The sequence below is a fragment of the Asterias rubens genome, chromosome 19 (assembly GCF_902459465.1).
Source record: "Asterias rubens chromosome 19, eAstRub1.3, whole genome shotgun sequence".
In the NCBI taxonomy this organism is placed as follows: domain Eukaryota; kingdom Metazoa; phylum Echinodermata; class Asteroidea; order Forcipulatida; family Asteriidae; genus Asterias; species Asterias rubens.
The window spans coordinates 4,821,711-4,849,062 of record NC_047080.1 but is presented as its reverse complement, the minus strand read 5'-3'; the positions used below and the strand labels follow the sequence as shown (position 1 = coordinate 4,849,062).

Here is a 27,352-nt window from a genome sequence, read left to right as displayed (position 1 = left end):
ATGAGCAATGATTTGCTCTAATTGAGCCCATTTGTGAACAGAAGAGCCGGCATTTTAGGTTCAAACTGGGCCGTTTTTTTTCCGGTGAAGATATCGCATACCGTTGCAGATGCAATGTTTACATCGTATGACATGTAAAAATAAAAGGAAGTAGATTCAAAAGAGGGCGCTATCAGAAGCACAATAGACCTTTTCGCAAATACCGGGGCGCGCGCGTAAAGCTTGGAATTAGGTGCATTGTGGTCTTGCTGGTATCCAAATTTGATCCATATCTATCCCACAATGCACCTCATTCAACAGTCTGCGCTTGCGCATTGGTATTTGCGATAAGGTCTATGCACAGGCGTGTGCCCTATCAAAGTATCGTTACCCCTTGAGCTAGTTTTAATGTATATGGATTTACAAATGAGAAGTTATTTGTCGGGCTTGGCTTTTACATTATTAATTTCAAAAGAGTTAGGGGTCTTGTCAAAAAAAATTCAGTGAGATGGAATGAGCAAGTTTTTGTAAAAATACACTGTCAGCTTTGGAGACGGAAATAGTGAGAACTTTTTAGGTCGCTCTTTCTAAAACGCCCTCTGCCGTTATCCCACTGAAAACCTCCATTTGCGTAATAGCCAACCCAAGTTCGTTCGAGGCCCAAGAAACCATCTCAACAGCCATCATTGAATCGACTCCGTAGTTAACCATTGGCTTCTTGAGGTTGATGTCTTGAGGGTTCATACTGAGAATTTCTCCCATCTTCCTTCTTATCTGGCGCTCTTTATCCTCTGATGAGGTGGTCATCTTGGTTGTTTGTCGACTCATGGCTCTGTCGCCGATGGTCAGGTGTCGAAACTTTAAGGAGTTGGGGTAGCAGAATTTAAGATTCAAGTCCCAGTCCTACATGGTGACAAAAATTCATTGCTGCATTTAGTCACAGCAAGAAGCAGATTCATAGGTTTTTTAAAAGGAATAATTGTGAATGCGCAACTTGGTGCCTCTGAAGATTATTCTTATGCACCAATCTGTACTGTTAAAAACACTTTTTGTTATTGAGCTGTTGACACCATTTTCACTGATTTAAACTAAGTGTAATGTATTAAAATGTTAGGGTGTTTCACCCACTTTATTTTATATATTTATTTCTATGGGAGGTGAAACTTTTATCTGTTTTCTTGAATAAATTTGTGATAATCAATTACTTTTTATACACTTTAACAATCTGTACACTTTTTAATGAAAAACTGTTTTTGTAAACCGAGCTTTTGACATTACTCAGGCTTTCACTGTTTGATGTAACTGCATGATTTTTTTTGTGGTGACCTTACTGCTTTAACAAATTTAGTTTGTGACTATCAGTTTATCTCAACAAATTAGTTTACACTTCTTGTGGTGCTTTTTGAGAGAAGAAAGATCATTTTGCCAAATTTAAAATGTAATATGAACACATTTTGAAGCTACTGTAAATCGAAGTTTATAACTGTCTTTGGCATGTTGAAATTACCTGGTTTGTTAGGCAGACCACAGGTGGTAGCCACTTCCTCTGCATAAGATGTGTCAAGCATCGTAAAATCTCATCAATGTTGAGGTGAAGTTGTCCTTTCTTCTCTAGCGCCCTCAACGTTGCAGAGTTCCTCTCCAAATAACCGGCACCTGTCACAGATCCCATTTGTAGACTCAATGCAGGGAGACCCATAGCTCTTCGTTCTTCAGCAAGGGCATCCAGGTACCTGTTAGCCGCAACATACCCCGGCTGGGCAGAGTTGCTCCATAGTGCCGCTGACGAAGACATCATGAAGAAGACATCGATAGGTTCTTGAAGAGATCGAGTGTGCAGATGATGTGCCCCTCTCGCCTTTGCTCCCATGAATCGCTCCATCAAGTCAGGGTTGAGGCTTTGTAAGGATTCGTCAGCGATCACACCAGCTAGATGAAATATTCCGTAACAAGCTGGAGCCTGGAACTCACTTCTCAGATCATCGAACATCTTCTTCACTTTGACTTCTTCTGATATATCAATGGCAAAGTTATACACCTTGGTGTTGTTCTTCCTCAGATGGGATACAGTGCGCTTAGCCGACGCAGACTCGCAACCACTGCGGGACACGAGGGCTATATGTCGAGCACCCTTATCACACAACCATCGGGCTAGCACAAGTCCTAAACCACCATGTCCTCCTGTGATAATATAGGTAGCACTTTCATTGAAGAGGACAGGGGACGGTTCAACTGCTGATGGCTTGAAGCCACTAGGAATCTCAAAGACAATTTTTCCAATTTGATTTCCTTTTGCTACTGTTGGAAACGCTACCTGGTAGTTTTCAATGGAGCAGACTGTGGTGATTGTTGGTCGTAGGATACCCTTTTCAAATAAGGAGACAACTTTTTGTAGTAAATCACGAGCCTTTTGGGGTTTTAGCTTCATTAATCGATCAATCTGGCAAGACAGGAGGGACTTGTTTTCCAGCCAAAGATTCATTTGAAGATGAGAATTTTCAAGAATGTCTCGCTTTCCAATCTCACAGAATCTTCCTCCTGGTGCAAGAAGTTCAATACCTTTCACCAACAGCTCACCGTGCAACGAGTTAAGCACAACATCTACTCCTCTCTTCTCAGTCCAGGCCATGACATCATCGTAAAATTTTCCCGAGCGGGAATCTGTGACCATCTCTACTCTCATTTCCTCTACAAGAAATTGTCGCTTCTCCTCAGTCCCAGCGCTGCAGATTATTTTACAGCCGATCATTCTAGCAACTTGGATCGCTGCTAATCCAACCCCACCACAAGCTGAATGAATCAAAACAGTTTCGCCACTTTGTAGGTTCGCCCTCTCGACGAGGCTGTAATACGCAGTGGAGAATGTAACACTAATTCCAGCGCAATCGGTCCAGCTGAGTTCTTTGGGCTTTGAAACAAGTAACTCTGCGTGAGCTGTAGTGTGAGACGCGAAGCAATGTTGTCCGAAACCAATCACTTCATCATCTACATGCAACGTCGTCACCCGTGCACCTGTTTTAACGACGACACCGCTACACTCTAAGCCTAAGTGTACCCCCTCATCGTCATCTTGTAGTCCATCCAGCATACCAAGAGCAAGCATAATGTCTTTAAAGTTGATGGATGCTGCTCGAACACTCACTACCACATCATTGTCATGAGGTACCACTTCAGGAGTACGGGTGAAAACGAGGTCATTAAGAGATGGCTTTTTGGTCGGATCACGGCTTGAAACTAGCTGCCAATAATCAGAGGGTTCGGCTCGAATTTCTTGAACACCAAGTCTCAACACTCTCGGTGCGCAAACTTTTCCAGATGTAATCAAGAGTTCTCTGTCTGGAGTCTCAGAAGATGTTGTCAATAATCCCAAGAGTGCATCTGTGGATTCTTCTGTAGTGTCTTCCAAGTGGATTGAGACGATTGGTGTCCTGCTCTTATTGCTAACTGTGCTGATAACTCCTCCTGCTGCCGCAACTTCGACTCCACTCCCTCTTAAAATGATGAAAACTCTTGTATAAACCCCAACTTCTGTAGATAGGACATCTTGAAGGAATCGAACCAGCATGTTTGCATTTACATCACTCTTGTCCCACACGTACACGACTTTCTTATCTGCCGTCTTGGGTGTATCGTTGTCGGGTATCACTTCATGGAACTTGAAAGGAGTGTATGTCATTGCGTCAAGATTATTACTGAGAAGGTTTTCTTTAAGACCAGTTATTTCATTCTCTGAGATCAAAATCCATTTGGGTTTTGAGACTGGAGATAGGGTTTGGAGAATTTTATGTTTTTGTTCAACACTTTGTGTCTTGCGACCAACAATGATGCTGCACCAAAACTCCTTTGGAATTGAGACTGCTCTGACGTCTTGGAACCCCTGATTTCTCATCATGATTACCAAATCACTGTGTGAAAGCCAGCAGGTGTCTTGACTCGTATTTCCAACTTGAGTTCCCAGCATCACCTCTGCGACACAGTGCATGCCCGTTATCCCAACAATAAGAAGCCAACCATCTTGGCATAAGAGGTTTCTGAGTTTGCTTATCTTTCTCTCCAAGTCAACAACCTTTTGGAGGACATCTACACAGATGATGAAATCAGTAGAATCATGCACAAGTCCAAATGCTTCAGGATCTTTTTCAATGTCAAACTGTTTGAACTTGAGAAAAGGAAACATCTCAAGATTCAGACGAGGATGTGAAGAAACAGACAAGTCGCTCTCCAAACATGTGTATTCCAGCCGACCCTGCTGTCCCAGATCTTGAAGATGTCCAGCAACATCCTTTGTAAATACACCATTTCTACTTCCTATTTCCAGCACACGTACTACATGCTGACGTTTGGAGGCTTCCAAAATGGCGTTTACTATAGCCTCTGAGCCAGCCTTGCAGAACAACTGCATAATTTTAGATTCTGAGATGTAGTCTAAAAATCCATATTCACTCAATTTTGCAGATGACTGTCCTCGAAGTGTTTCTGGAAGGCTTTTTCCAAATTTTTCAACCAATCTTATTTCTGTTCTAAGATCAGGGTTTCCTGCCTTGAGATTTAGAGCCGTGGCGATGATATCTTCAGGAGGTATTGTAGGAATGCTCTCATCTTGAGCAATCTTTTCAAGACGGCCCAGATATCGTTGTCTTGATAGATCTCGTTCGTGCTGAGGGACGGTGTTAAGTGCATCCAAGACGTAAGAAGACAAGATTGTCTTAAGAACTGGAAAGGCAGAGCCGGCTCTCATAACTACATCTACATCTTCAAGGGTAGATTTCAGTAACTTTTCCTCGCTGAAGATTTCTGCCACAACCTGTGTACTTGGAAGACCTGAGTTGATACCTTGGTATTTTGTCGTATACAGCCACTGATCCGGGTGGCATTTTGCCCTCTTTATGCCTATGGCTGCACACTGGCATCCTTTTAGATCTACCAACACCTTACCGTCCCTCGTGGCGAGAACAATATCTCCTTTCAGCATCTGCATCTCGTAGTCTGTGATTGTTGCATGAGCTACAAGATATTCTCCTGAAGGTACAGATGCTACATGCATACGAATACACTCAATAGCAACGGGGGCGAACAGACTCAAATGGGATCTGGTGGCAGTGAGGAGCAGCTGGAAGCAGCCATCAAGATGGGTGATTTGAAGACGCTGTTTGTTAGCTGGTGTTGGGCGAAGGAAACCAACAATCTCACCGTCTCCTAGAAAAGCCTCCTCAACCACTTGGAAGGTTGGTCCGTACTGAAGACCAACAGTCGATAGATCTTCATAAAAGACATCGGAGGAGATTTTGTTCCTGCATCTGGACAAAATGGCGTCAAGCGAGATCGGTTTGCATGTGGAGTTGACTATCGACTCGTCCAGCAATGCCGAGCTGTACACCGTGTTCTCAGCAGTGATGTTGATCTTTGGACCGTCTTTATCACAAGCAAGGTGGAGCTGGTTTGTGTTTGAAGTATTTCCCGTCACGCCTATCGACAAAAGAAGCATCTTCTTAAAGGTGATGAGTTTAATACATGGGTTTTTCGTCAACGGTATGCTTGTCTCGATTACGTACTCAACGTAACCAGCTCCTGGAAACACAATATTTCCTTCAAGAACATGATCTGCAAGGAAGGGGAAAACATCAACTGAAATTCTGCCTCCCTGGCTATGAAAAGTGCGATCGTCTCGTCCTAGCCTCTGGTTCCGTCTTGTGTTAGATTCGACCCAAAATGGTTGGTGTTGCCAGGGGTAAGTCGGCATGGAAACCCACTCGGCGCAATCCTTGGTAATATTTCGCCAGTTGACATCGAGGCCGACCGTGTAGAGAACACCAAGAGCACGAAGGACCGAGACTCGGGCATCTTGTTTTCTCATTCCACTCGGTATTGTGACGACGGAAGATTCTTTTTCCATCTTCTTTGCTATCTGCTTTATGGGAGAAAGCAGAGTTACAGATGCCCCACACTCAAGAAAAACATCCGGTTGCTCATCCTGCAAGATTTCCTCTACAGCTGTCTGGAAGTCAACTGGGTTTCTAATGTTGTCCCACCAGTACTCGGTGTCAAAATTACCCGTGTACAGTTGTCCAGTGACGGTAGAGTACAACTTGATATCCTGGTGACGAGATTCACTCTTGATAACTCCTGCCATAGCGGCTTTAAAGGGCTCCCTGATAGTGTCCATGTTTGGTGTATGGTACGCACTCTCCACTCGCAGCCGCTTTACAACACTTACTCCATGATTGGTAAAGTCTGATATATTCTCAATGCTTCCAGTCGACCCAGCGATGGTTATTGCCGTTGGTGAATTAACAGCAGCAACGTGGAGATTGTCCTGGCTTGAGCAAAGCTCCTTTGCGGCTAACAACGACAATCTGACGGCGACCATACTCCCGTTTCCTTTCAACTTGGTCTGCTCGTTGCTTCGGTGGTAAATAACTTGAACAGCTTCTTCAAGTGAAAGACCGCCACATGCGTACGCAGCAGCAACCTCTCCAAGGCTATGACCAACAACGACTGCAGGAGTAACGCCCCAGTGACACCATAAGTGATATAACGCAATCTGGAAAAACAAAATGGCGGGTTGGGATATCAGCGTGTCGTTGATGTCTACATTCGGTGCGTCATCGTTTGCGTACAGATCAAGATCGACAAAGAGCAACGTCCTATGGAGAAGTGACCAACCACTGAGCTTCTGAAATATGACGTCACATGAGTTAACGGTGCTTTTGAAAACGTCTTCTGTAGCGTACAACTTGCGACCCATGTCTTTCCACTGCTGACCCTGACCTGGAAACACCATACACACTTTCGGTTGTTTTGAACGAGCAGTTCCTGTCATAAGCATTTCATCGTCACAGTCTTCTTCTGAAAACTTAATCAGCTTTTCTGTGAACTCTTTCCCAGAGCTAGCAATGACAGCAAGTCTACAGTCATGATGTACACGACGAGAGGCAAGCCAAGAAACAACAACCTGTGCATCTTTGTCGCACTTAAACATCTTCCAGTCATCCACGACGGAAACAAGAGCCTTCGTTGTGTGAGCTGAAAGCGGGATTATGATATTTTCTCCCTGGTCATCTGAGCTAAACTTCCAGCTTGCGTTTAAGTCATTCATTGAGATAGAAGTAACTATTCTTGGGGATTCTTCAAAAATGGCGTGAGCAACTGCGCCTCCAAAACCGAAGCTATTCAAACCAAAGACGGCCTTTCTTTCGGTGGTTAGGGGTTCGGATTTTGTTTGGACTTCAAGTTTCCATTTCTTCATATCAATCGCTGGATTTGGATCGATGTAGTTGATATTCGCACAAAGTTCTCTTCTATGTAACATCAAAGCCACTTTGATACTCGCAGTAACCCCAGCGGCGTACTCGTTGTGACCAAAGTTCCCCTTAACCGAACCTATTTTGAGTGCTGACTGGCGAGAAGGAGCAAAGGCTTTCCCAATTGCTTCAGCTTCGATCGGATCCCCAACAGGTGTGCCAGTACCATGAGCCTCAACATATTGTACATCCGTCATGGATATCTCACAGCGAGAATATGCCTTTCTGATGACGTTCTCTTGAGCTTCACCTGAAGGCATTGTAAGACTTCTGAATGAACCATTAGCTGCGATAGCAGTACTTCTGATAACAGCGTAGACATGATCGCCATCTTTGAGCGCACTTGAGAGAGTCTTGAGGATGAGGGCACCACACCCTTCGCTTCTTACGTACCCCTTAGCAGAGCTTGAGAAAGGGCAGCATCTCCCATCCGATGACATCACACCTAATGCGCTGAATCCAATGCTCATCTCTGGCATGAGGATGTTGTTGCATCCAGCAACCACAGCGACTTTACACTCGTCTTGTGTGAGCCCACAACAAGCAAAATGCATAGCTGTGATGGATGATGCACAAGCCGTATCAACAGCACAACTCGGTCCCTTCAAATCAAAGACGTAGGATATCCTATTTGCTGCCACACTATGTGAACTGCCTGTCAGGGTATATGCATCAATCAGAGACCTCTCCGTTGACTGAAAGCGGTAATCTGACAACCCGATACCTACATAGACCCCAGTGTCTTCACCAACCTCAGCTGTAAGAATCCCAGCATCTTCAAAAGCTTCGTGTACCACCTCCAAGAGGTGGCGCTGTTGGGGGTCCATAGATGAAGCCTCCTTGGGTGATATCCTAAAGAAAGTATTATCAAACACATCCACATCGTCAATGAATCCTCCCCTCTTAGATACGATCCTACCTTGTATTGATTTATCCGGGTGGTAGAAGTGTTCATTGGACCATCTTTCCGCAGGGACATCGGTGATTGTGTCTTTGCCATCTCGAATGACCTGCCAGAAATCATCAGTTGATCTGACACCACCTGGCATGCGACAACCTAAAGAAAACGATCGAGGAATTGTCATTAATATTTCTGGTATATTTATATCAATACATTAGAACTGAAACAGGTGCCCATGGGTGAAAGTGGATTCAAAGTACAAGTTAAAAGATAAAATATTGCATTGCAATTATTAAGAACAGGAGGACAACTTTATCTGCTCAGAAACTATAGGTCACGATTATAGGAAATTTCATATCTGCAATGATGAACATGCATATAAATTTGAACAGATAAATCATCACAATGTTATTCACAATGGTTTTTTTTTTTTGGGGGGGGGGGGCGATCACTGTTGTTGTATACAAATGAATCTCATTTACCGGAAATGTTGTATCGTTTATCCTTCCGAAACGCGTTATTAACTTACCAATTCCCACGATTGCAATGGGCTTGTGCATGGCGACTTCCCAACGTCGTGTCAAACTTGTCGATTATTCCTTGTGTCGTTTCAACAGTCTTGGAGTGTAACCGAATTGAACAGCGCCTTCATTTATCAATCACAATGCTCCTTTAGAAATTAAAACAATACGACCAACGCAAAACATAAATTTTTGGCATATAGTGATAAGATGCCTTAAATTTCTTCCCTTATCGGAGACCTGTTTCGAACACTATTGTCCCTCAGGAGAAGTGACTAGTTGTTTGTTGCCGTCAAGGGTGCGGTTTCTTTTGACAAATGCAAAAGTAGACAGAAATCCTTGCATATTTTATCATTATTCAATATTTCAACTAAGAAAACCAAGGCTTACTACCCAACAAATCATAACTTACGGAGCAAGTACAAAAAGCTCTGGAATGTGAGGTCAAATGTCTAAGTATGGGTTGGCCATGAGTATTGTTCACCCAAAACAGACAACGCCTTATTGCTTAATATTTTTAGGTCTTCTGTCCACAGGGTTCTTGGCTAGAAAGGCTTACAAGGATCCGCTGTTTTGGCAGTCCTAACTAATTGGCTTCACAACTAGAAGTAATAGTTAAAACTAAATCTATCAATCAATTGTATTGGTCCTATCATGCAGGTCAATTTCCTTGCATAATTTTAAACACACATTATAGTTACACACCCACAAAGCTGAAAATGAATTATATCAAACATCTTAGCTGAAAGTAATGAATGGTATAAATTGGGCCGATCATTGAAGAGATAGACAGTATAAAATGAAATGAAGTGAAAATTCTGTAAATGTTTGCTGTAGTTTTCAAGCTGAAAAAGAAATTATCATTGATTCAGCATACTGCTCAGAATTCCAACCTCATGTTTCAAAGTTATTCTTCTGTGACATCCAGTCTTGGTGCAACCCGAGCTGAGGTTAAACAAGTCCTTTCATAATGTGCATAAATAATGGTCATGTTGACCTCTTTTGTCGCTGAAACTAGGCTGTGGTAGTTTAGCCCAACTAAAGGTACTTAACCTTTTTACTTTCGTCGTGTCTGTGAACACACTTGGAAGTTTGGCTTAAACGGCGTTCGGGGCGTTCGTGCCAACGTGTTAATGGCTCAAAACATTAGTCATGACGTCATTGACCGCCATATTTGATGACAAATAATGGAAAAATGCACGCATGTACGCGCTGGGCAAGACTTTCAGCCAATGACAGCCTTTATTGTGTACACGTGTCATGGTATAATTGTGCACTTGATGCGTGTTGCACCAATCACAAGGATCAAGAAGTGTGGTATCCTTTTTTAATATATTCTGAAGAGGTGGTGAAGTTGAAACTTCTTGTGGATGATTGACACTTAAGAAACCTCACAAATTGATCTTTCAAATAAAAAAACGCACAGTTGTAATATTTTGCAAGACACAATCCCTTTAGCCACTTTTTAGTGTCTGTAAATATTTTCATCCAACCATGCGTTGATAAAATGAAAGGGTAGAAGTGAAAATACTCTTGGTTTTCTTGCTTTGTAACCACGGGTGCAGAGGATCCCTGCGGTGTGTCCCCATTGAAAATGTAAGAAGTGACAACTATACAATCAAGTCAAAAGTGTGAAATAATACTCAGGTATGCACGTAAACCACTTGGTTGAAAACCCGGTTCGTGAGTAAAGGCACATGGGACTCTGAATATTTATTTTGATAGAAAGTCTTGTTTATTTGTATATTAGTCGGTTGTGAGCGAAATTGTGTTTTTTGTCATGGTTGGTTGTGGCGTCCCGTAGTGTTCAATTCAAATGAAAAGTTTTACTGCGCAATAATGTGCGTCCAAAAGCACGATCCGCTCTCTATTGAAAACATAATTCTGAATAAAAGCGCCAAGAATTCTGTTGTAGGAAAAACGTGATGTAGCTTCCATTTTCTTTCGGGTTGGATACCCTGTGGCGAAAATGAAGTGAGACATGTCATACTGCCTGACAATATGAACAGAATTCCCAAGTCGTCATATCCTGATTTAAACTGTTAACCTAAATTGGTTATTGGAGCACATTAAGAGGTGATCTCTTATAAGATTTGCATTCAACGCATGCCATTATATTTGGGTCCTTTTCATCTGACGTCATCACCGCAATTAGAACATATTGTGATCCTGTGCGTATTTCAGGCGGTTTTATGTTTTTTTTTAAATTATAGATCGCCACACATTGTTGGTATATAATGAGTATAGAGGTATAGCAGGTGATTTGAGAATTTTATGAGTTTTTTTAATGAGATATCTCCTAAATATCACAAGAATGGACAGCTCTTTCATGATGAGGGTAACACACTACTCCCGACCCAAATCAACGTCAACATGGGCACATTGCCACATACTCCAGGGTATGAAACAGGGTTACCCACTTCACAGTCCGTTTGGATAGACATGGGTATCATCCACTTAGGAGCATAGCTATTACGGCAGAGCACGTATGAATGTTTTTTGGGAGAAGCAATTATGGTTATAGTGCCTTGCTCAAGGGCAAAAGTGCCCGATGATCCACATTCTGCTCTGACAACCTTAACCGCTCGGCCAGGACACGTCACTGGCGTTTATTTTTAAATGCAATTAAGTATTAACTTTTGACTCCCAAAATGGCAGACCATTGGTCGAAAGTAGCCCACATGTGATTTAAGTGCAAGGAGTCATTATACAAAACTAGTTATTTGAACAACTTATAACCTCTGGGGTCGATTTCACAAAGAGTTAAGATTCGTCTTATCTCGAGTTAGGACGAGTATTCTGGGACTCGGCCTAAGTTCTAAGATTAGTCTTAAGTTATAGGAAGAGTTTTGTGAAATCGACGGCTGACCTATGTTCACAACAGAGCCAGATAGCCTATTATGGGTTGCATTTCTGCATTATTTGTGCATAGACCGTGCAAGTCTCGTTCGTAATTCAAACGACGACCCTTTGCCGTTCAGGACAATGATGGAGGACACACCAAGAATGGAGGACAGGATAACAACAGTTTTAGAGTTAAAGATACGGCAATTAATTTCATGGTCATGTAAACGAAACGAGTTTGTGTCTTTTGTCTTGATTTTGTCTGAGTGTGATGCTTATGTGAGTTCCCTTTTGGAATTGGGGTGAATAGGGGCTTTTGCAACTTTTGAAATTCGACCTTAAGCCACTCAAGTGTCCTTAAATCCACCAAACAACATCGTAGCGCAACACAAGATGTGTCAAAACGTGCAGAAATTAACGGTGAATAGAAACGAACAATTAAATTTTTGTATACTATTTCAGGTTCCGATAAATCTGACCAAATGTAAGTGTTTAGATACTTTATTGGCGCAGTTTATTGCCGCTTCCCAGGTTGTATCGTTACCCGGGTGTGATCCCTGGCTACACGGCAGTTTGCGGTTTAATGGCTTCTGACAGGCACCCACGAACAAAGATATTGACAAAATTGGGAGACCACCAACATAGGGCTAGATAGCTCAGTTGGTAGAGCGCCGGCACGTTAAACCGGAGGTCGTTGGTTCAAATCCCGCTCTAGTCAATTTTTCTTTGTTCAATCCAAAATCATTTAAAAATGTTCCCAGTCAGTTTCCCTTGTGGTTTATTATTTGATATATATATATATATATATATATTTTTTTACTTATTTGTTTATTCATTCATGTATTTATTTGTATTTTGATTTACTGATTTACTGATTCTAAATTAATCCAACGGATTCAATTTGTCAGTAATTGTAAGTCAGTATTCTGACTTAAATGTGAAAATTCAGTAAAAAATACGGTACGAAAAGGGTTGTACTTCTCAGTTTGTTAACCCCGGTTATTCTGAGTCACAAAAAGGGGGTTACTGACAGCATTCTAATGGTCGGGGCTTGCTTCATCATGCGTGTTATTATAAGCCGATTGTCTCTTTGATAAATAGAAGAAAATTATTGGCTTTTTTGACACCTTGGACAAAACTGGTTCAGTAATACCACAAAAGTCAAAGAAACTTATCAGGCGAGCGAAATTGCTAAGTTGAGCGCGAAACAGGACACCAATTAAATGGTAAAGTCTACAATGATATTTTCTGACTGGTTCCCTGTAAATTCTTCTTTATAAAGTTATGGTATCGTACGCTTTGTTGATCCCGTTGAGTTAGAGCTTTAGATTAGTTTGGGTTCACATAGAGAAGAAAAGTAAACATGATGTAATATTATGAACTATGGAACTTAATTTTCAACAACATATGACCGCACAATTCGTGGTTGGAGAACTTTATATACAAACAATCATCGGTTCAAACATTCTACCTCAATGTTGAAGATTAAAATACTATACTAATGTTATGTTTTCATTGGGGTCTAATGCCTTTTGAAACGATGTGGGAAAACAACTTTCGGGACAGATTTGTTTATATGAAATAGTTTGTCTGGTTATTTTGTTTACCCATAGGCCTACACCGTTGTGTGTTAGCACTGTATACTATAGTACTTTCCTGAGTCCTGTGACAAATTTATACTCGGATGGGATTCGAACCTTGGAATTCTAGGGCAGTGTCTCACCAACTATTTTTTGACATCGGCTACCGCGCAATCTCGGTAGTAAGAATTGTTTTTATATACTCTTTACCCCGATGCAAACTTAACATCTATTATGATTCCTCTGGTGTTATTTTTAAGGCAAAATTACAAATGGAAGTTAAAGGCAGTGGACACTATTGGTAATTGTCAACGACTAGCCTTCACAGTTGGTGTATCTCAACATGCAAAAAATAACTAACCTGTGAAAATTTTTAGCTCAATCGGTCATCGAAGTTGCGTGATAATAATGGAAGAAAAAACACCCTTGTCACACAAAGTTGTGTGCGTTTAGATGGTTGATTTCGAGACCTCAAGTTCTAAATCTGAGGTCTCGAAATCAAATTCGAAAATTACTTCTTTCTCGAAAACTATGGCACTTCAGAGGGAGCCGTTTCTCACAATGTTTTATACCATCAACCTCTCCCCATTACTCGTCACCAAGTAAGGTTTTATGCTAATAATTGTTTTGAGTAATTACCAATAGTGTCCACTGCCTTTAAGAAAGTAAGAAAGTCAAGTGTTGTATCTTCGACCTTCAGGATATAGTTCCTAAGACGCTATTTGTACGGACTACTTGTGTTTCAGCTTTGAGCTGCGTCATAAACTCTCTTCACGCGATGCATATACTCATAGTTAAAACAAAATGTTCTTGTAAAGATGACCAGTATTACAATGTGTGACGTCAAACGGAGCTACCTATTTTGTATAATCATAGTCAACAGTAAAATACACTGTAAAAATATATTAGTCAAAACAACGCTAATTGGTCATAAGGGGCATGATTTTGATGCAAGTTTAATAGTCAAAATCATGTCTTATACGACTAATTAGCGTTGTTTTGACTAATATACTTTTTAGAGAGTAGTACTTCGGATTGGGATTGAATATTAGTTGTGATCTGCAGGCAAATGCATTATGAATGAAAATTAAATAAAAGTTGCGACTCCCGTGAAAGCACGAGGCTTGTAAGACTCAAGGAAAACGCCTGCAAAACAAAAGAGTCTAAAATTTGTAGAAAATTGAAAAAATTCAAAAAAGGTCTTACCAAGTGCCTACGTGTTGATCTGGGGGCTGCGTACCTCTTTTGAAATGGTTCGTTGGTCGTAGCGGCTTAATGTACACCCTAAAGGCCGGTTTATAGTCGGTCGCGTGATGGTCGCGCGATGGAAATCTTGCGCGCAATCCTAAGACTGAGGCCTAAAAACTGTGTCTTTTTACGATTGCGCGTCAAGATTTCCATCGCGCGACCAACTATAAACCGGTCTTAAGGATGTAGGGTACATCGGCCTATCAATCAAACTGTGCGCGTTCACCCATTTGACCAATCACAGCAATGATTGTGGTCGGACAAACTCGGTCATGCGTGCGCGTATATTTGTCACGCGGCGGAATCGTGCAGCATGTCATTGGTAGTGTTCGTACACGTTTCTTGCTCACGTGTGCGGTGGGCGGAGATTTCCGGATCTCACCATGTCCTGTGCTCACCAAGGTCTAGGACATTTGCATTTGAAGGCGTGGCCAGAATATGTAAATTACTTTTAATGTATGCAATATTCATATCACGTGACGAATTGAAGATGACTATTCAAACTAGATCGAGTCAAAAGTCAATATGATCGGCGCTCTATTTTATAATCTTTGCTCAAAGAGTAATTCCGTGGTCATTATAGGCCTATTAAAAGGAAAACAGTGAAATTTTAAGTATAGACTACCTATTCAGATTATGGATACGTGACGATTTGAAATCGTAAATAATGGTCAAAAATCGAACGTAAGATTAGCATTCAGAGAGTCCGTGTAACGGACGCTTGTATGGCCCCACGGCGTGGAGCAATCGGAACGTGAAATAAGCCTTGTGGAATATCACGTACCGCCCATGCCGTGTCTCGTTGGGGTTGGAGGTGTTAAATCGTGCTTTGGCATTTAGGCTCTTCTGAACGGGTGGGTTGCAGGACTTTATTGTGAAGTTCTTAGTATTTTGTTATAGGGATTGGTCAATAACTTATTTTTTTATATTTTTATAAATAATTATAAGGAAGGTTTGACCAGCAGAGAATAAGCAATACAGAAAAATAATGAAACACAATAGTAAGATAATGAGGCATCCTATACGTGTAATTCAGCTGGTGTCTTTTAAGATATTGACCCATATTATCAATCAATCTTTGGAATGTAATGCCTATTGATTGAATCCTGGCCACAATCAGCCTCGATAGCTCAAGCACGTCTTCAGTATGGGCATAATGGGGCTGCATCGGATCCAGGCGAATGGCTTTGCCCAAAATGCCCAAGGTTCCAAAGGGTGCTGAGACCGGTGTGGTTGAGCCACGGAGGTAGCTATTTCTACCACCACGGTTGAGCAAAGACCTGGGTGAAGTTTCATAAGAGCTGCTCAAGCAGAAACTATTGCTTACACTTATTTTGCTAGCAACAGGATAAATGAGCAAGGGCAGGATGTAGTAACAAATGCTACATGTTAAAGGATGTTACTATGTTTGATAACCCTTCTCTGGCATGGTATACGGCATTTTTGTTTTACTTTATTGGCTCATTAACGATTGGAAACACCGGCTCTTTCAAAGCCAACACTCTCACTTAAGAGATCTCATGTACCCGCAAGTTTATTATTTATTTTAAGTTTCTACCTATTTATCCAGTATCCACACAACGCAAAGCTTTAAACAGTACTTTTAAGGGAAAGTGTGTTTGCTGCCACCCAACGTTCAAAAGCGTTCATCTTTTACTTTGTTAATAATCCGCTCTCTCTGAAGTGCACTCTCTTCAAATGTTTAGACATGTGTCACTCAGTGTAAACTCCCGCCCCCTGTTTACAGCGATTATATTTTCGTGGTCACAAGTTTCTGCTTGGTCAACCTTCAGAGGTGTAACAAATTGCCTTGGGCAAGGTCTGCTTCCTCTAGTGACCTGTCCTTCATTTCATTTTGCAGATTCCGTTTTTTTTAATAATCGTGGCTGATCCTATATATAAATGCGAAGTTTGCATGGGCGCAGTTCCAGGAGTCACCTCGGCACAGTTCCACTGTTTGTTGCCAAAAAGGACACGTTCCCTCCGATACAAAGCGTTTGATATAGGACGAGTAATGGTTTGAAAGATATTGTAATAGTGTAATGATTCACTCAAATATCCCTCGAGATTTAGACATGTGTCACTCAGTGTAAACTCCCGCCCCCTGTTTACAGCGATTATATTTTCGTGGTCACAAGTTTCTGCTTGGTCAACCTTCAGAGGTGTAACAAATTGCCTTGGGCAAGGTCTGCTTCCTCTAGTGACCTGTCCTTCATTTCATTTTGCAGATTCCGTTTTTTTTAATAATCGTGGCTGATCCTATATATAAATGCGAAGTTTGCATGGGCGCAGTTCCAGGAGTCACCTCGGCACAGTTCCACTGTTTGTTGCCAAAAAGGACACGTTCCCTCCGATACAAAGCGTTTGATATAGGACGAGTAATGGTTTGAAAGATATTGTAATAGTGTAATGATTCACTCAAATATCCCTCGAGATTTATATGGTTTTCTTATCACTTGGTGAATCTATTACTAGGTTCGCCATTTGGTGGAACAAAATTTGACTCCGAAACACATTTTGTTCACATGCGTTAGTCGTAAAATGACGTGAATGATCTGATAACTTTCATGGTGCTGGATATATGCAGAAATATTGTTAAACATTTTTGCCTGCTAAGGAACCCAGTTACATATGGAATAATGATATTTATTTTGGCTGGTAACTTTATAACGGTAAGCTGTATAACTTTGTGTTCTTATGGCGCCTCTGCAACCCTTTCGAATGCTTCGGCTATGGATTCGACTCAGTCCAGTTTGACCCCGCGGTCGTTTTGACAATTGCACTTGTTTTTCCCTACTCGCTGAGGGCTTGAGACGCGAGGATGGAGTTTGAAGCCGAATCCAAAGCCGAAGCCGTGGTTTGGAAAAGGGTCTCCGAGTCCTTGTCACCCGCATTACAATAATACGACACTGCGCCCTCTGTTGTTACTGATGGAGAAGTTCGCCTCCCCCCCCCCCCCACCCCACTGAATTGTTGGATCGGAGCATAGAGAAAGGATGAGTGCTTGAGTGAAAGCCCAGTTAGGGAAGACATATTTGTATATGTTTTAAACTCAGCTACCATCATGTTGTTGAAAAGAATGCAAATAAAAATATTGTGAGTGAACCGCTACTTGACTGTATGGGTAATTACTAAAAATAATTGTTTGCATAAAACTTTGTAACGTAGAGCAATTGGGGAGCTGTTGATAGTTTAAAACATTGTGATAAACGGCTACCTCTGAACCTGGAGGAATAAATAAAATTCATCCATGCTCTGAATTAATGCAGTTTTTAAGAAAGGGCTAATTGTTCACTCTAATATTGTTAAATACTCCATGAGGCCTGTCCCTTGCATATTGAAGCGCACATTATGCAGCAAGGTTTTTTCTTCTTTCAATACTACCCCTGCAACTTCGATGACCAAAATACAATATTCACAGAATTATTACATTATGAATAATTTTGGAGGATACACCAGAGAGTGGGTCCGTGTTGACATGAACACTACGAAACTTCAATTTCATAAATATTCATGTTCCAATTATTGGCACATCCCCATCAGTGTTCAAGAAATGGTTTGGGTATAGCCAGCCCCATGATTTTCCCTGGAAACAATCATAACCGTGTGGTCGTAGAGAAAAGTATAACGACAATTGTTTGCCAAATACTTGTAATTAAATAGGCCTAGGTCTATTTGCAAGCCGCGACCTTCGACCCTTACGAAATACTGTTAGTTAACAGGATATACGGCTGGGAAACCAACTGGAAAGAATAACTATTCAACCGTTGACTTTGAATCCACTGTCGTTGTATCTTTCCCTATGATCTAGCTATATCCGGGTTTTTGTCCTTACTCTATGGTTTTACGAAGCACGCCGCACCACGACCACACTATAACCACAACGGGGCAGCATCCGGGATCATCTTGGATTCCCCCAAAAGTGTATGGTGCACTTTGACCCAGTCTTATCAATTACGTAGTTGTGTAAATATAGCAACGTTCTCTACTGCACGCACCACCACCGCACCCGGCCCACGCAGTGTTTCGCAGAATGCTGCCGTACTGTACAAACGGATGCGAGTAGCTTTTATTGTACAACAGTAAACAATGGGAGATCCTGGAACGAATTTGCAAGTTAAAGAATCATTTCTGTTTGCGACTTTAGGGTAGCAACTCCCGAAAAACGACTGGTGGAACGGCAATTCAAAGACCGAAGAAGAGGCGAACTTTGTGTGTGCAACAACATTGTAAGTTTGACAAATTAATATTTAGAACAATAAGTTTATCAAATTATCATCGTCTTATTTATAAAATAATGTATATGAGTATCAAACAATACAACAACACTGGAAATGTTAGGGCATGCTGCATGGGGCATGCTCTAGGGCCGGCTATGAAATGCAGGTGTGGAAATGAATGTTGTTTTTTAAATGAGACAAATTTACTTGACTTTTGTAAATAATTGTGAATACTTACTTTTGCCTCTGTAGTTCTAATATTCTAAAGTGTAGACAAATCTTTCTTACTAAACTAAACATTGTTTCTTAATGTATGGGATTTGAGGGAATTGCCATATTGGTGAGTTTAATGACTAGGTAGAGAGTTAAGTGCTTTTTAATTAATATTTAATTGGTTGCAAGTTTTGTCATACAGGCTTTTATAGCTATTTCTATATTTTCTTTAACAGGAAAGTATAAGTATTTGAAAGTAAGTTGTTACAAAGTGGAGGACCAACAAAAAAGGATTAAAGATTCAAAGACATTTGCTCAGCGAAGTTTACCACCAGGATTCCATTGAGCATTGGCAATCAAAATGGTTGCCATGGGTACAGGTGAAGCGCAGAAGAAGCCAAGCCCCTATCTCACAGCAAATCCTCTTTCCAAACTGTTTTTCACGTAAGAATTTGTCATTTTTATGTTCTTTTTGTATGTTTAGGAATTCTTCAAAAGAGATTAGAAAATCAATACTTTCACCAGCAATTTAGTATTTTGTTTTCCCCCCGAAAATAAATTAAAATTTTTATTGAATTAAATTTGAAAAGTACTTCCTTTAGAATCAATGTGAAAATAAGTTATGCTCTGAAAGTAGTTAGTGAAAAAGTAATCAAATATTGACAATAAATGTGTGAAATTTGTTATTTATGTTGATATTTATGAAAATTCAATTTTTTTCCAGCTGGATTGGGGCTCTTTTTAGTCTTGCTAACAAAGAGAAGAAACTTTCCCCAAAAGATTTGGATTAGAAAATTAATACTTTCACCAGCAATTTAGTATTTTGTTTTTCCCCCTGAAAATAAATTAAAATTTTAATTAAATTAAATTTGAAAAGTACTTCCTTTAGAATCAATGTGAAAATAAGTTATGCTCTAGAAGTAGTTAGTGAAAAAGTAATCAAATATTGACAATAAATGTGTGAAATTTGGTATTTATGTTGATATTTATGAAAATTCAATTTTTTTCCCAGCTGGATTGGGGCTCTTTTTAGTCTTGCTAACAAAGAGAAGAAACTTTCCCCAAAAGATTTGGATGATGTAGTACCATCAGACGAATCCTGCCATTTGGGAGACAAACTGGAAAGGTAGGCAATGTATAATCTAACAAAACATAATCTCAAAAACCATTAGTAAAAGTTCCAACCAAATGCTATATTCTCTGCTATCTGCTGCCCCCAAACTCTGGAACTGTTTACCATACAGCATCTGCCACTCTAACTCACTAGTAGTCTTCAATAAATCTATAAAAACCCACTTGTTCAATTGTTTGCTTGCTTGTTTATTTATCTTTGCTTTTTGTTAATTGTGTGTAGGCCTACAGTGCTGTGGTACTTTCCTTTGTTGGTTAGAGCGCTATATGAATACATTGTATTGTTATTGTTATGATATTGTTTTGTATCAAGTTTACTTTAAGGTTCTTTCATTTTTCGCCTGAATATTGTGATAGTTATAGTTATTTTCTTAAAACAAACAGACCATACTTTTGATTGTTGTTTTGTATCTTGAATAGTTTTCAAGTTGTTTATTTAAAATTTTGTTTGACATTACCATCAGAGAGTGGAGTAAAGAATTAGAGAAAGTCAAATTGGGAAAGAAGGCTAGTCTCACTGCAGCTTTGACGAGAGTATTTGGGCCAACTTACGCACTCTTTGGCATTTGTGCTTTTACGGAGGTAAGAAAACCTAGTCCAACATTGTTGCATTCTTCTTAATGTAGAATCAAATATACTCTCTAACCGCAGAGGAAGCTTCGGTCACCTGATCTTAGTTGTTGTTTTGCGAGCAAAAAGAAAGTTTGGCTGCTATCACTGACTCAACATACATGGAGGAACTTTCGAGATCATTATAATGAAATCATTGTTTTTTTTGTTTTTTTTAAAGTGTTTGAATAAATGTAAGAGATATATTGACTTTAACTTGTAAGAACTAAATGTAACACTTTCCTTTCAAAAACAGTGTAATTTTCATAAGTCTTAATTTTAATTTATATAAGTGATAAATAAACGTGCAATTTCTTGAATCCATAGGAAGCTCTACGCATCGTTCAACCCTTCATCTTGGGCCGTCTCATAGACTACTTCTCCCCCACACTCAATGTTCCGACATGGCAGGCCTACACATATGCAGGCGCAATTACATTGTCTTCTATCCTTCTTGCTTTTGTGCATAGCCCTTACTTCTTCCAGATTCAGTGCATAGGCATGAGGGTTCGTGTATCCTTGTGTACGCTAGTTTACCACAAGGTAAGAACAATTGATTTTTAGATATTCATTTCCGACAAATTGAATTCATTTCTGTTTCTTATTTCAAAATTAAAAGTTCCAAAGGAGTATGCTTTTTTTATATTGGTTCAAAGCCATTTGAGAATGTTTCAATTTGGTCAAGTTGATCCACAAAAAAAAATGTAACCATTGCCCAATTTCGTTGAGCTGCTTAAGCAGAAAATGTTACTTAACAGTTTTAAGAGCAGGATACCTGTTACAGTCTGTGCATAGGTAATTTAATTTTAGCTGGTAACCATATTTTGGTAACCATACTTTTATTGTGCTTGTGGGTCCGTGTTGTAATCATAGCTGATTCTTTTTTTAGTACCTCCCTAGTCTTATTTTTTACTCTTTATATGCAAGTAATGTCGGAGAAGAAACAGAGGTGTTTGTTACTTCCTCCCTTCCTTGACTTGATACCCCTTAAGGGTCTCAAGACTCATGCCCTTGACCATGACATATTGTTTTTAATTCCTGTAGATGTTGTGTCTTGATAACATCTCGATGCGTAAGTCTTCAAGCGGGAAAGTGAATAACCTTATGACGAATGATGTCAGCAGATTTGAGCAGGTTGGTTTCACATTAATATGTTCTTACTTTAAAGTCATCAAACAAATTCATCAGCTCAGTTCCGTTAAGGGATTAGGTGGTAAAAGGTTTTCAAAATTAAACAAAAATGTTTATAGGTTGTGTATTAAAACCTACAAAATTTTTCAGTAGCCTGACATTTTCGAGCCTAGCAGAGTCTTTCTCAAAGGCTAACACAACACATAAATAAGGTAATAAAATGGCAAGAGATGAAAATGGAGAGAGGTAGAAAACACACAGAAAAAGCAGGGCTGTTTTTTTCTCGAGAGGTGAAACAAAACTTTAAACAAAATGTGAAAAAAAGAGAACATGAACTTCTGAGAACAAACTAACTCCCTCTCGTAGCAGGGCCTCGTGATCTTAAGAGTACCCTAAGCTAAGTTTGTCAAGATGTCAACTCATGGCCTTCCAAGACCACCTATACTTCAAACAGGCTCATTTTATCCTATAAATGGTCAAATCTACTGGAAACACACTCCCCTGCATACCTTATCTACTTATAAAAAGTGCCTCCGTCTAGAAAGTATTTATGGCAAGAAATTAGCTGCCAAATTCTTGAGGTAGTAGCCCACCTCTTATTTTAATTGACAAACTACTTAAGACTGTGCTGTGTTTGGTTACAAGACAAAAATGATCTTCTAAACTCCACTAATCTCCAAATTATTCGGACCAAGTTTAGGCTACTAAGTTTAGAAAAAATATAGTCCTCGCTTATATTATTTCCTCCTTGCTTACAGGTCTTTATCTTTTTACATTATCTGTGGTTGGGTCCACTACAAGCGTCTGCAGTCTTTGTGCTTCTGTGGTTTGAGATTGGTTGGGCTTGCGTCCCAGGATACATTGTTCTGTTCCTCCTTATGCCACTCCAAGCCGTCTTGAGCAAGCTCTTTGGTAGTCTCAGGTAAAACAGTTTCGTTATTTTTTGTCTTTTCTACAAAAAAATGTATGGTCTTGCCTTACAAAACCCAATGTTAGGGTATGAAAAATATTATCAATTGTAAAGTAAAAATATTTTGCAATGCTAAAGACAAAAATGTTTATCCATGCGTTTGTAACTATTTTGAGGTTTCATAGACTAAGACAGGAAGAGCTTTCTTCGTTTAACTTCCTGTCAAACCTTGGCAGACAAAGTAACAGGAATTCATTTCCTGTGTTTCATGTCAAGTTATCTTCAGCTTGTTTGAATTGATTTGTTTGATCTATTTTCTTCCTCCATGGTTTGATTGACTTAACCTCTTCCTGAGCAAAAATAATCTGTCTTTTGAAAACCCTGCAATAAGTGGCTGCTGTTTGTTTGTAATGTTTGTAGCAGATACTTCAACCTTAGTGCTATTCTTAAAATCTATAACATGTTAAAAGTTAATGTAATAAAATTATTTGTTCACAATATTTGGGTGTTTCTTGTTCTTACTGTAGGAGAAAGACTGCATCCTTTACAGATAAACGAGTCGGTACTATGACTGAGATCATCAATGCTATAAGAGTCATTAAGATGTACGCATGGGAACATCCCTTCGGAGATGTCATCCAGAAAATAAGAAAGTAAGTTCATCTCATTTTTGAAAACTTTTTAGAAGTTGATATTATAATTTATTCCAAACATTTTCAATGTGCCAATTACTCTTATGGAGTTTTCATTTGAGAATATTTGGCATCTTGATCATGTTGATGGCCCTAAAAGCTGAGTCATCTAAGTAGTATATTATTTGGCTATGGCTATTTCAACGGCTAGCCATAAGGCAAATTAATAGCGACATCCGAGGCCAAAGTTTTGACCATAGTAAGCAAATATCCACACCCTGTTATTGTAAATTTTTCTTTTTCCCCCAAAAAATGTGTAAACAAAATTAAGCCATATCGACAGCTTTAGTCAAAGCCTTGGCCATCGTAAGAATTATCCATTGCCAGTTGTTAATTTTTCTTTGTACAAAATTAGGAAAAACATTTTGAACTATTGACAGTTTTTGTTCTCTTTGATTCCACTAAGGTCTGAGGTGCGCAAAATAATTCAAGCTTCGTACCCCCTCGGAGTTAACCTAATGCTGTCCGTCTATGGAAATCGCCTGATCGATGTTTGTATGATCGTCACCTATGCATTCATCGCAACTGAGATCCGAGTCTCAACAATATTTGTAGTGGTGACTTACTGTCTGACCCTCAGGTCCTCCTTCATGAGGTTCTTTCCACGAGGAATTCAACTACGCTCAGAGTGTCTGGTGTCAATCAAAAGAATACAGGTAAATAACAAAAAATCATAGCAAATCAAAGATTTTAAAATTTGTGTCGTATATTTTGTATTCTTGAAAAACATTTTTTTCTTTTTTTCTTTATTACTTATTTTTTTGAAGGAGGAGGGGTTTGAAGAAAGTAAATCTTATACTTTAAGCACGATACCTAGTTTCAATATTATGGTATAGTGCTATGATGTTTAAAATATATTGTTGAATTTTGCACCCTGTTTGACACTTTTTTACTTGGCTTGCCAATTTAACTCTCCGTGCTGGCCCAGTATCAACCTTGCCTTACTTTCTGGTTTTTTTTATTCTCTGTAAACCTTTGTACAATTTCTCCCATACAGTACAGTTTTGTTGTTGTTTACAATTGAATGTCTGTTATTGTTTTGTGCCTTTAAAAAACAATGTTTCCCCCAAGATAAACACGTTTTTCTGTAACTCTCAATGAAGGAGTTCTTGTTACTAGATGAGATATCTGCACCTTCAGTTCAGCCTTCAGACGATGGTCTTGTTGTCAACCCAGGTATCCATGTCAAAGGAATGAGTGGCTCTTGGGATAATGTGAGTATCCTCAGGAATTCATGTTTTGGTTTGATTTTTAATAATAATGCTACATAACTTAAATTTATAAGCGCATGGTGGTGTCCTTGAAAACTGTAGTAAACCAGGTCAACAGCACCAAATACGAAGAACAATAGATCAGCAAAGTGGGTAGAGGGTTTGTAGTGCCACCATGTCAAAGCGATTTGTGATTAATGGTGGCTCTGGGGTGGATTTCACAAAGAGTTAGGACTAGTCTTATCTTGAGTTAGGACGAGTTACTAGTCCTAACTAAGGACTAGCTGTACGTTTTTGATATATCTTTGCTTTGGACTAGTCCTAAGTTAGGACTAGTCCTAACTCTTTGTGAAATCCACCCGAGCATGGAGGAAGAGAAGAGCCGACTTGTACTGCTTGATGTTTCGGTCAGTGTGCTTTGACTGTCTTCTTGTCGGACAAATAATTGTATTTTTTTCGAACAAGAAGTGTGTCTCTCTGTAAATATGAATTTGTGGTCTAGTTTGGATTTGATGTGAAATGCTGGAGTGGCCTTTGGTTAAATACGTCAGACTTATCTAGTGGAAATGTTATCTATTGAAAAAAAAAATAGTATATGTCCTAACATTTCAACCTCAGTGGATTCTTTCTCAAAAGCTTAATTACCATACATAAGATTGTTTATTTTGTTCATTTATATGTCAAACTAAACGAACTGATTTTCAAAATAAACAAAGTGCCACTGTGAGGAACTTTCATTGTTCGAAGTTGTTAACAATTATAAATTTAAATTCTTAGTTTAAACATAGAGCCCGGGTTTTTTATTATTATTATTATTTTATTTGCCATAACAGTACAAAACAAAATACATTGACAATATACCCCGAGATTGGCAAGGGACAACAAAAGCAAATACATACTATGATCCGTAGATCTGTTGCCCCACATCCGGGGTACACAATAAAGTTAATATAGATTTAATATAATTAGTACACAAAGCAATAATAAAAGCAGATAATTATACAACCAATAGTAAATAATAAATATCTAATAAGAAAAAATAAATTTGAAGCAACAACGAGAGCAAGGGTTTGAAGCAATGACATAATGGTGTAGGCCTAAAACTAGGGCCTACGTGGGTTATTTGCAACATAGTGGTGTTATACATTCATTGTGAAATTTGTGAAATCCCCCTGGCTGCTTGTCATTGTAAAAGGAGTACATGTAGATCTCACTATGTCGAACATAGTCCCACATCATGCAGGAAAATACTTTATAATGGTTAAAGCACCTTGAGGGGACAGGATAAGTGCACTGTATAAGTACAAGTAGCCCCTATTGTTGTCTCCATGCCCTTATGTGAAATGAATTCCATACTGTGGTCTTTGTGGCTTTTAGGCTATAACAAAAGGGAATTCCCCATGTAGGTCATATCCTGGTCATGTTGTTACCAGTGTGCAAACAATCCTATTCATAGAAATTGATTGATTTTAACAGACTGTTCACAAAAGGGGCTCTGGATCACATGCTGGTTTACCTGCCAGTGGTGATGTGGCCATAAGTAATGTAATCAGTTGGGGTCAGAGTCCAACGTTTTTTTCTCTCCATTTTGCCATGTTGGCCTAGACTGTTTAAAGGGCACTGGACACCTTTGGTAAAAATTAATATCAAACACCAGTAGTCTCACTTGGTGTATTCCAGCATTTGCATACAATAACCAACAAATTTGTGCAAATTTGGGCTTATTGGTCATCAAATTTGCAAGAAACACTAAATTGGTGCACACATTTGTGTGCTTTTAGATACCTATATTGGGCCCCCCCAAAAAAAACACCCAGTTTATTGTCCGGATTTTTCAAAAAAAGAGGAGGATGAGGGCCTGATTATTTACTATTTACTATTTTTTTTCAAGATGGACGCTTAGTATTTAAAATCAAACAGGCCACCAATTCTTTAGTTTGAATACACCGAAAACTTATTTTATACCTTTATTAGTTGCATGAGGACCTGTGTTTAATAACACTAACACCTAAACAGGGTCGGATAATAATAAAAATAATAATTATAATAATAAGACTTGTAATGCGCACATATCCACCCTGCTGGGTGTTCATATCATTAAAAAGATTTGCTGTTAGGCATTCAGTAATATTGTTTTATGAAACAGACGGTTACAAGTGTTCGAGAGCTTAATGTTAGATTCGGGAAAAGCTCCTAGGCCAGTCCTTTGGAAAATATGGATAAAACAAATATAAAAAAAGGGATGCGGGCGGGGACGATCAACTGGTATTTTTTATAAGTAAACATATATTTGAGTGAAAAATAATCCCTTTCTCAAAAACTATGTTACTTCAGAGGGAGCCATTTCTTATAATAATCAATAGTGTACAGTGCCTTTAATGTTTTAAAAAGTTGCCTGATATATTATATACTTGGGAGTAAATCTTCTATGGTATTTGATGCTTTTGGGGTCCTTTTTTTGTTGATACTCAGGGAAATGTATAAAGAATGTAATCAGAAAGGCACAGAGTCCAAATTTGTTTTTCTGCGTCAAGCTTTAAAATTCAAAATTGTTGTAAAGCTGCTTGAATTATTGTGTAGGCTTACTTGGGGTATGAAGACATACAGCTTCCATCACATGGTATTTGGTACCTTTTGGGTGATTTGTCATTTGATACGCATAACCTAGTTCACGATTGAGATCCTTTATTCCAAGAAGACTTCACGCTGAGTCTAGTCTGACACAATCATATTTCTGTCCATGATTGTTTGTTCGGAAAACTTATCCTTTTGTAAACCAACCCACAATGACTGTAGTGGTCAAAGCAAAAACATAGCTTAAATCCTGTTTCTGTCTTTTTGGAAAACCTTTTTTTTATACA

The 27,352-nt window shown here is 39.4% G+C and overlaps 2 protein-coding genes across 2 annotated transcripts in view; one reads left to right on the top strand and one right to left on the bottom strand.

Annotated features, from left to right (window-relative positions):
* Nucleotides 1-27,352, top strand: part of LOC117302959 (multidrug resistance-associated protein 4-like) — a 49,315-nt gene that overhangs the window by 4,386 nt on the left and 17,577 nt on the right. Inside the window, exons 2-11 of the mRNA XM_033786958.1 lie at nt 18,522-18,603; nt 19,044-19,251; nt 19,820-19,933; nt 20,403-20,520; nt 20,875-21,090; nt 21,592-21,681; nt 22,437-22,600; nt 23,116-23,241; nt 23,687-23,936; nt 24,384-24,494. Coding sequence (XP_033642849.1) covers nt 19,169-19,251; nt 19,820-19,933; nt 20,403-20,520; nt 20,875-21,090; nt 21,592-21,681; nt 22,437-22,600; nt 23,116-23,241; nt 23,687-23,936; nt 24,384-24,494 — 1,272 coding nt within the window. The 5' untranslated portion in view covers nt 18,522-18,603; nt 19,044-19,168. The remainder of the gene's footprint in view (nt 1-18,521; nt 18,604-19,043; nt 19,252-19,819; nt 19,934-20,402; nt 20,521-20,874; nt 21,091-21,591; nt 21,682-22,436; nt 22,601-23,115; nt 23,242-23,686; nt 23,937-24,383; nt 24,495-27,352) is intronic.
* LOC117302958 (highly reducing polyketide synthase easB-like) lies at nt 289-14,362 on the bottom strand. Its single transcript, XM_033786957.1, has 4 exons — nt 14,333-14,362; nt 8,711-8,851; nt 1,487-8,337; nt 289-882 (listed from the first exon to the last, which is right to left on the bottom strand). The coding sequence occupies exons 2-4, from the start codon at nt 8,739-8,741 to the stop codon at nt 553-555; spliced, it is 7,212 nt and encodes a 2,403-aa protein (XP_033642848.1). The 5' UTR covers nt 8,742-8,851; nt 14,333-14,362; the 3' UTR covers nt 289-552.

Excerpts from the sequence above, each read along its gene's own strand:
- LOC117302958 (XM_033786957.1), bottom strand. The coding sequence starts at position 8,741 with ATGCACAAGCCCATTGCAATCGTGGGAATTG. Across the intron at positions 8,338-8,710 it reads CATTGCAATCGTGGGAATTG|GTTGTCGCATGCCAGGTGGT; the intron begins GTAAGTTAATAA and ends CGTTTTCTTTAG. Across the intron at positions 883-1,486 it reads TGGTCTGCCTAACAAACCAG|GACTGGGACTTGAATCTTAA; the intron begins GTAATTTCAACA and ends GTCACCATGTAG.